This window comes from Atta cephalotes (assembly GCF_000143395.1).
Source record: "Atta cephalotes unplaced genomic scaffold scaffold00066, whole genome shotgun sequence".
NCBI lineage: Eukaryota > Metazoa > Arthropoda > Insecta > Hymenoptera > Formicidae > Atta > Atta cephalotes.
In genome coordinates this window covers 754,393-765,094 of record NW_012130130.1, presented here as the reverse complement: position 1 = coordinate 765,094, position 10,702 = coordinate 754,393, and the positions used below count along the sequence as shown (strand labels likewise).

Genomic DNA, 10,702 nt, shown 5'->3' with positions numbered 1-10,702 from the left:
GAGAGAGAGAGAGAGAGAGAGAGAGAGAGAGAGAGAGAGAGAGAAGAGAGAGAGAGAGTGAGGGAGGGAAGAGGGGGGATTGATACGCAAATCGGGTACTTTTGGGACAAACTTTGTAGATATAAACAATGAAACAATGTAGTACAATCACCAATTATAAGCAGTAATGATCATGGATACTTAAAGCAAATTCGATTGAACGTATTGAGCACTGGTACACATTAAGCTTATCGTACACAAAATAACGTAAAGATGTGTATTTAGTATAAATATAAAAACTGATTAAATCTCAATATACTTTATTGTGCTGTTAGAATATGTATTTTATAATTTATTAATGTACCTACAACTGTTTTAATATGTACCAGTGCGCACTAGTATATCCAATCGAATTCGCTATTAGATTCATGTTTCGAAAAAAACATGTTCTTTTTAGCTGAATTTTTGCAAGTTCATGTTTTTTCCTCTTTTTTCCTCCTAAAAAGAAAAAGAAAATGAACTGGTGCAAAAGTTCAGCTAAAAAGAATTACTTATTATTAACTCATTAGATACCGCCGTGAGTGTATTCATAGGAGTCAATTTCCACAAACTATTTTATTCATTTTTTCATTTTTAATTAAAAAAAATATAACTTTACTTTTGTTTCTAAATAATTCTTTTGTTAATTCTGCTTCCCATTATGACCATATATAAAGTATAATTTTTCTTCTGTTAATTGAAGCTTCGACAGAATGACTAAGATAGAAAAATTTTCTTAAAATTTTTGAGCTAAAAACAGAATGCGTTGAAATATTAACTACAGTCATTTATACAATTATACATTTTATTTTTAATAACTATATTTTACCTACACTTTTTTAGAAAAAAAAATAAAAGTTATGTTTTACAAAATGTAAATATTTTTCCTATTTAAAATCATAAATGAGAAGGAGACATTTGTACATTGTAAATATTCAAAAAAGTCACTTATTAACGTAAAAAGTTATTGTTTATGATAACAAAATTGATAAATCTCCTCCTGTTCCCCTCGAAAATGGATACGCTCTTGGATATGCTCATAAATAACAATACAAAAATATTTCCGCTTTTTAAAGTTATAAAAACGAAAGATAATTCCGAAAGATTTAAACATTTTAATAAAAAAAATTAATTCTATATCTTTTTTTACAATTTTGATAGAAAAAGTTAAAAAGTTTTTTACGTTAAAAAACTGTAGTTCTTTAAATTTTTTAATCCTAAAAAAGACATTTTTTTCTTTCATATCTAGATAAAATGCAATCTCTGCTGAACAGAATTTGTTGTTAAGCTTTTGTCATTATTTTTTATGATAATAAAAAATCAACTATAAATCTATTTAAAAATTAAACATCTGCATGCACATACGCAAATTATATGTCGCAAATAAAATACTAAAAACTTGACACATTTCCTTACTTTCTATTATATGCTTACTTGTCTATGCTATATTCAATCGAGTAGAAATTTATCAAAGATATAATTTTATATCGATAATAGCAATAGAAAGTCATTTTAGTATTTACAAGCCAACTGATTATCCGTGAAGCCAGATTCACGGCATCACACGTTCGAGACCTAACTGGCAATGAGTATTATTCGCTTTTCTCAAATCCGTTCAAAAAGCTGTAACAATCGAACATTATAATCGATAAAAAAGCTTTAAAATAAACAAGTATACAATGAAGTGTTTTACAATATATATACAGACATTATATTATTACCTAATACTATTGAGTGTACGTTTATAATTATATCGTGATTTATAATTATTATATTGAATTAATCTCATTAAAAAAGTAAAATCTCTATTTCTTCTCATATATGACAGTATTTTATCATATACTTTTAAAATTACAGAACACAATCCCAGCTACCCAGGATCACCGCCAAACTCCGATGATTTTTCCGAAGTGCCTAATGACTTCTCAGCACACGAGACCTACGGCGTGCCATCAAACAGTAGGTTTCGCATTTTTACATGTAATTGTAACATTGCAAAGTCCTTTGAGTCAAATTCCGTTTTTTGCATCTTCTGAGGTAATTTTGCATCTTCTGAGATAATTAACTTAGAATATTAATTACGCTGATGAAATCTTAATGATTATATCTTCCATCTAATATTTCCGATGTTGTAATAAGCAATTATTCGAGAAAAGAGAAGAGCTTCGATATGAAGCAAGAAGAAAATTATTTTTTAAAGCCTTTTTCTCTTTCGAAACAATTAAATTGAAGAAGATATATTCCTTAATTTATTAGAAGTAATGGAATATTGCTTTCGCGAATAAATTTTGTTGTCAAATGTTGATATAATCTTATTATAATCTTAAATTATATATATAAATTATAATCTTCGATCTTTTATCGAATTTTGATACTTTTTTGCGGAATATGCACGGAAGGAACAATTTTGTTTAAATATCTAAAAATTTAATTGGATGATATACAGATCTGAAAATAATTTTTTTTGAATTTTGAACATTAAAATAATTATATAGGAAACTCAAGCATGATGAACAATGTAGCAAAAATATTTTTATAATCTAGCAATTAGCTTAAACTCCTACATAATTATTTTGATAGTCTAAAATAATTATAAATAAAAAATATTTTCTAAGCTATATCTAGCTAAATTGTTTGATACTTTAGTAATATCTTTCTTTCCGCGCATTGATGTGATTCATTTGATGACTCGCCCGAATTTCTCTTTCCTCTCTTTCGTATCGCACAATCGCCGATGTAGTCAATGTCCTCCTTCCGGAAGAACATTTCGTTTTACGATCCACGAATGTTTTCCCATGAATGTATTAGCACGCGGTCTTTCACTTTCCCCGAAAGTTGGCGAGAGACAGCAACTACAAATAAAACCTGTTTCATGACCTGACATACTTTTCCAATTTCTTTTAAGAAGGTATATATACATCTAGATGGATCAAAATGAAGCCTAATTTTGCGAATTTTTTGTGAAAAAACGGATATAAAGAAGTCGGATTTATTCCATTGGTGATATTTTTCTCTATTTAACATTAAAATTTTATTAAAAAATAATGTAAAATAGAGTCACTATTCAAATTTTCATACGTCATATTTTATAAAACAATGTTTGCGGTGACTATTGCTGCTCACACACGACTCGTCTGAAAGCAAAATGTATATACATACATAAGTTTTAAAATGAAACATAGATCTTGCTTGTAAAATATTGCGTTTGATTAAAATGTTTTTTAAAATATTGCGTTTGAATAAAATGGCAATTGGTCAAAGTTAACAGAGCGATTTTTCATTAAAAATTTTACTCGATTTGGCTACGAAAAAAAATAATAATTGTAAGAAAAAAATCTTGCGTCAAAAACTAGTTTTCAGTACGTGGAAAAAGTGTGTGAAATTACAAATCAGTCGAGTCTTCTTCAAGATATAGATCACGCATTTTGAATTACGTTTTTAGAAAAACGCATTTAAAGTTTTACATTCAGTTTATACTTTTGATTGCTAACCTTTTCAATTGCTCGTCCAGACGAAATTGTTATCCAACTAATCGTTCGTATTTTTAAATTTTAATGCAGCTCTGAGGCTATTGATAAAGATAATGAATAGAGAAAGATTTTTTTTTACCTGCGCGAACTCGAATCATCCTGTCATAGGCGCGACTACCTGTCGTCTTCAAAGCATTCAAATCTATAATATATATAATACCTCGTCTATAATTTCGTACAACTTCTCTATTTTTCGCTGGATTGATTTATAATTCTACAAAAAGTTCTTAAGACATTATATTTTATATTACATTATATTTTACTTTAAATATGTAGAAAAAAATCGATTTTTTTCTACCTCTAGGTGTATATGCCCCCTTAATTTTTGTATACCTGTTTTCATAACGCTGATATATAAATATAAATATGTCGAAATCATCAACAAAAATATATTACTTGAAAAAGTAATATACGATAATTATATCAGATATTTAAGATACTTTATAGAGATGTGCAATCTCCATTAATTAAATCGATTTCTGAATCAATCTTGAATCAATCTTGAATTGATTGAATTTGATCTACTAAAAATTCGGAGCTGAATAAATCGATCTAGTGGAGATCAGAGATCGATTTAATTAAAATTTTTTTAGTACAATCGTATAAATTTAACAAAGACAATAAAATAATTAAAACACGATTCTGATTTGCCTCCAAGTAAAATAATTTTAATTTAAAAATCTAAGTTTAATCTAACATTTACAGTCTTTAACCACTGATGTGAAATTGATAAAATATCGTACATAAAGGCATTAAATTCAATATAATTAACTATCAGTGTCAATTGTCATAAAATAAAATTTAAGTAAGTATTATAAAACAGAATTTTATTAATATATTTTGTCAGTTATAATTAATAAGTGTAACTATGAACATTACTAAATCCGAAATGGTAAATGTAAGCAGTGTAAGCACAGTAATGATATTATAACTTTAAATTGTTTGGAACACGACGTATGTAGAATTAATTTTCAATAAATTGATAAAGATCTAAATGAAAATATTAAATTTTTAAAATTATATACATATCATAAAATGTTTATTTAATAGCAACAAAAATACAATAAAATAATTACGTGAAAACATATGACTTTTTAAATATCTATACTTATCAGAATCAAATCAACAACAGTGTTAATATGATGAAGAATTGATGACAGTTAAAAGTAAAAATAAAGAAAAATAAAAGAGATGAAGTATTATGTTATTCATTACTGATGGAGTACCTACCGTAGAACAAAATCGGAATGGATTCTGATCGGAATTATTCAATTATTCTCTACATTTTTTCTATTGTGTTTTCTGGGGAAACAGAATAATTCCGATCGGAATCCATTCCGATTTTGTTCCATAACAGGCCAGGTTTAGATGTCATTTTATCCTTGTTTAATAAGCAACGTTCAATAAGCAACAGGGATGAAATCATATATCAGAATATCTTTTAATTCATCCCTGCGCTTCAAAGATCAATTTCTTATTAAATGAATCGATCTGCCGTAAAATCGAACCCTAACGAATCGATTAAAAAATCGGATTGAGATTGCACATCCCTAATATTTTATAACTTATAATCATACAAAAGTAAGATGATTTCACTTGTACATTAGAAAAGAGATCTTGTTACATTAATTGAAATTCTGATAGATTTAATGTACCTTCCAACAAGCGACAAATGACACGGTGTGACACCGTGGATCATTACATCCTTGTTGTTTGCCAATGTTAAACAAAGATGACATGATCACTGTGTCGTATTGTGTCACTTGTTGGCACACTTAATCAGAAAGAACGAATTAGACACTTATATAGTTAAATGCATTCTAGTCGAGATAACCAGACATTCAATAATCAGAATTCTAATTGATATAAATCAGAATTCATTTTGTTAATATTTCTTGTTGGCATAACTAAAATATTTTTCTTAGTGTATCACGTCCAAAATTTACTAGAATTTAGCATGATACAAGCGCACTATATTGTATTGTGACAAATCCTGTGATAATTCCTTTCAAATATGTGTAAGTGTACCATTCGTGTATTATGAGAATCTAGAACTGTATTGTTCATGTTTCACATTTAGCACTTGCTCGACAGACATGTTATAATATCTTTAGCACAAACGCAATGTACTAATACGCAATGTACTCGATAGTATCAACTTTTATGCTCCAACTTGACTAACGAACTTAACACTCTTATAAAGTACCGAATAAATTTGTTGACAAGACTGACAGACGTCACGTTCACAGACAACGGCCAGGGCGGCCTGCTGATCGTGACACCGACGAAATCTGACCTGGACAAGAACAACGATCAACAAACTCACGTGGCAGTATTAAAGAATCCGGACTCGACCAAAAGCTCCGTTATCAAGAATCTCTTGAACAGTGTGCCGAAAGGTAGTTTTAGTTCAAAGGATCAAATTGTAGCTGGCCAAGACAGCCTCACCAACAACAACGTAAACTCTTATCCTCCCACCCAACATCCAGTGTTGACATACGGTGTTCCGGAACGCTATCCAACACATAACTACGGACAGGATAATCCTCAAGACGGCGCTTACCAGCGGCCTGAACTATCGCAGGTCACGTCGCATCATCACTTTCCGAATCTGGACTTGGACCCAAATCTATTAATCCAGCCGAACGTGGAATACCCACCGTTGCAGCAAATCCAATATCCGAATTCGCACGGCTCTCTGGATCCGTCCAAACTGCCACATGACGACAGTGATACATCAGTGTACGCGAGTCTGTCTGTAGACACCAAACCACAAATCGCACCCTTGAAGATATCTCTCTTGGGCCATTCAGACTCCCTTGATTTACCCAAGTTGCAGCCACACGTGGACTTTTACGGGCAATCTCAGTTCATGAATCACCTTCATGGTAGTTTAGGCGGCCCATTGAGAGTGCCACTTTTAAGTCCGATGCCGTCAGCTTACTACTGGCGGAGTCAAGGATCATTGATACCGACCTCGGCTTTCGACACGCTGGATAATTTCCGTAAAAGGAATATCCAAAGACGAGCATTTGCCAAACGACTTGCACGTTATGCGTCGTTACAGAAGTTCCATCTGTAAAGAACCAAATAACGGCGTCGACGATAAGTAGGCGAACATGTAAATAATCCTTTTCCAAAAAAGTTCTTACAACGGTATGACGGAGTGAAACGAATATTTTTTAGAACTGAAATTTCTATCTTTCAAATAGTAAAATGGAAAGTACATAAATCGACGTATTTAGCAATATAAACGTCGTATTTCATCCTCAATGTGTGTATTAAAATTAAGTATATGCTTTTCTGGCAATTCATATAATGTGATATTTTAAATATATAAGATTTTAGAAAGATAGGCAAAACAGAATAAACAGAATAGGACAAACATGGGCATATCTAGGATTTCAATTAAAAAGGAAAAAATTAATCCTCACACAAAACCTATTAAAACTTTCGAGAATTTTCAACAAACTTTCTTATGAGTAACATGTGACCTACAAATTAGGCAATGAGTGTTTAATTTTTTATTGTAAGAATAATTTTCATAATTTAATTATTTTTTCTTACAAAATAATTTAAAGAGTGCTCTCTCTTATTCTCCCCTACATATACCCATGGGGACAAACTTTGTCCAAAATTATTGCAATTATTCGTAAACAAAAAACAAAAATTGCTTTGGAGTAAAACTTGTCTATTAGGTTAATATTTTATTTATCGAAAATTTTTCAAGCATGTTAATTGAAAAGTTCTCGAGTAGAGATAAAGATTATTTTTAAAAAAACTGGAAACTTTAAGTTAAAAATCTATAATAAAAGGTTTTTTAATTTGGCCTCGAAAATTTTTTACTCGATATTTTCTGTGAACATTTGACGCTAAATTAATATTTGTTCTAGAATTCTAGAATTTAGTTGCTACATTCAAAAGATTTCTGTGAAAAGGCAGACCATAAACAAACAAAATGTAGTGCAATCAAAATGGATATACATATTGTTAAGTTCAATTTCGAAAAAGTATTATTAATTAGGCAAATAGATTTCCATATTGATATTTAAAGTTACAAAGACAAAAAATGTTAAATAATATCGAAATAACATATACATAAGTATTTTAACGAACGAATATTTATGAAAATGAATCCTTTTTTCAGAATATTTAAAAAATAGTTTTTTGTCGGTAAAAATCTATTTTTTACCAGTAAAAAGAAATTAGCTTTTTCTCGGTTTTTTATTCTGAAATAAAAAAAATCTGTTTCTCTCGAGTTTTTAAAAATCTTCCATGTCAATCAATCCACCAATCAATATTCTCGAAAAATTTGTCGGACGATGAAATATCAGCCTTATATCTGATACATACATGTACATACTTTCAATATTATGCTTAGTATATATTTATTTGAAGAACTATAGTCGATATTCATAATCCATCTATATTTTAAGACTGTTTAAAGTAATGTCTTAAGATACTAATATAGCATGTGATTCAAGATATCTTAAGGCTATACTTAAAATGATCTTAAATATAAGAATCAACTATAAATATCGGCCTATACTTCTCTATCTTCATAAAATAAATTAGTTTTTAGTAAATTGGAAAGAATTAATATATATATTTCCATTCTCGTGATAAATTAATATCTGTTATGTGTTAATAATAAAAAAATCAATTTTATTAGTCAATTTTATTGCATGCAATCGTGCTCTTTGTTGCAGTGGTCTATGCATTCGCGTATTATCCACGTCCGGCCAGATACAGGTACAAATGGTTATATCCTTATGGACGATAAGAACTTTCATCTTACCGATGCTTAGGCGGGAAGTGGAAGTAACAAATCGGCGAAAGTTCTACAGGATACATTTCCAAGCCAGCACAAAAGACCACATACATTCGATGAGGGATTCGTGTAGCAATTGAAATACACAGAGTTCACGACATCGAAATGTATAGTATAGGATATATTGTGTGTCTCGAAAGACTTCTATTGAAAGAAGTGGAACATTTAAAGTTATCTTTTTCGAGACGCTTCATATATATCTCGGTCTATAGACGGAAACAATTACATGGATTCTTTGGGCAAACTAGAAAACCTAGAAACTCGAATATTAATAAAATATCATCTTTAACCTTAAATATGTAGCAATCGTGGCAATTATATAATTATTTAATTTTTGATAAAGACATTCTATGAGTTCCATTTCATATGTTCGCCGTTTGCAATCGTGGCGAATCCAAATACGTAAGTCTTAAAAAAACATGAAAAAATAACCGAGTCTATTCTTGGTTGGAAAAAAGATTTTCATAATTTCTCATTTTTAAGAATTTTTAAATATTTTAAATTTATGAATATTTTTAATTTAAATATTAAATTTATGCATATTAATATTTTAAAAAGTAGAAGATATTTTAATTTATTAAATTTATGCATTTATATTAATATTTAAGTTAATTAATTTTTAATTAATTATATTAATATTTAAAAAAAAATAGAAAATATCTTAAATTTCTTTAGATTTTATGAGTTTTCTTTGAAAATTATATAGAATGAGAAATCTTAAAATATATTTCAAAATTTACATATGTATATAAAATCTAGAAGAAATAGAAACTTTCAGCATTCTGAAAAATGTTTTAATAACGTATAAAAACTTTGAAAAATTTTATAAAAGATTATTAGAAGACACGATAATGTTACACTGCACTAACGTGCAATGACGAAATCATGTTATATTTTACACAAGTCGACGAGTTATGATAAAATTATATAGGAATTCTGAAAAATTTTATGAAGAATTGCAAAAAAAATTTTCTTTAGGGATGTGATAACAGACTTACAGCCATGAAAAAAAATAATCGTAGCTTATGTACTTTATGTGTTAATTTCATTAAATAAACAGAAAATTTTATATTCAGCGTTTTTATTTAAATTTTGTAAGAAAAGTTGTATTTGAGTAGTGTTGTATTAGAAAATTTTAATTATTTATACAGATATATTAAGACCTCGCATGCGGTTCGTGGGTGAATGTTATAAAGAGATCGTCCCTATTTTTTTCAAAAACAATGGAACTCAAGATTTTAGTGGCTACTGTTATTCCCTACTCATGCTGTTCATAGCGCGGAAAGAATTTTTCGAAATTCGCTATTACGAAGTTCCAGTGTATATTTAAAACCTATAATTTACATTCGTCGAATTACTAAAACTTTATAAATATTATGGAAGTATTTACTGTTATGCGAAAATTTTAACATGCAAGTTGAAAAAATATCACGATTTGATGATTATTCACCAAAAAAATAAGTATGATCTTGTTCTAGAAAAAAACTAATTTGTTCTACTTAAGCCTGATTGCACTAAGTTACTTTAAGAAGGTTCTCGCTTTAAAAAAATCGATTTTTATTAATTGGATTGAAAAAAATTAATTTTTTTGCATTTTCTTAAAGACTCACATTTCAAGAATATTCAATTCAAATTATAACAATATTCGTAAAACTAATAAAGTTATAAGATCTTATTGAAGTGATCACCGCAGGCAAGTAAAAAATAATTATCGTTGTTTTGGCCTACCTAACAGGTACAAATAAATCTAAGAAAGTCCCTCCTTCTGAGCAGAGGGAGAACTTTCCACTAAAAGCGGATATGCGAAGTAGGCAGATACTAGTTTTATCTCTTTTCGTAACTATAGGATATTATGAGCACCTTCAGTATGCTAAATATATGAAAACATATATCTATGTTTTCATATATCTAGCATATTGAAAAATAAAAAATTTTATGCATACCATTTGATAGATTTGTTGATATTTTATGTATCTTAGTATTGAAATTGATTATTTTAATGCAAATGTTGAAATGGTTGCTGGTGCTCTTATTATCCATCCAGTGTTCATATTATCATCTGAGTAGGTTAATATGAGCATTCTTAGGAGTAATATGAACACAGGAAATTTTTTTGTAAGAAATTATGTAGAAATGAAAGATTGAAAAACACACACACACACACACACACACACACACACACACATACACACACACACACACACACACACACACACAGAGAGAGAGGAGGGAGGGGGGAGGGGGGGAGGGGAGGGGGAGAGAGAGAGAGAGAGAGAGAGAGAGAGAGAGAGAGAGAGAGAGAGAGAGAGAGAGAGAGAGAGAG

At 29.4% G+C, this 10,702-nt stretch overlaps 1 protein-coding gene across 1 annotated transcript in view; it reads left to right on the top strand.

Annotated features, from left to right (window-relative positions):
* Positions 1–10,702, top strand: part of LOC105623871 — a 22,509-nt gene that overhangs the window by 9,350 nt on the left and 2,457 nt on the right. The window contains exons 3-4 of the mRNA XM_012205244.1: positions 1,876–1,977; positions 5,798–6,626. Coding sequence (XP_012060634.1) covers positions 1,876–1,977; positions 5,798–6,626 — 931 coding nt within the window. The remainder of the gene's footprint in view (positions 1–1,875; positions 1,978–5,797; positions 6,627–10,702) is intronic.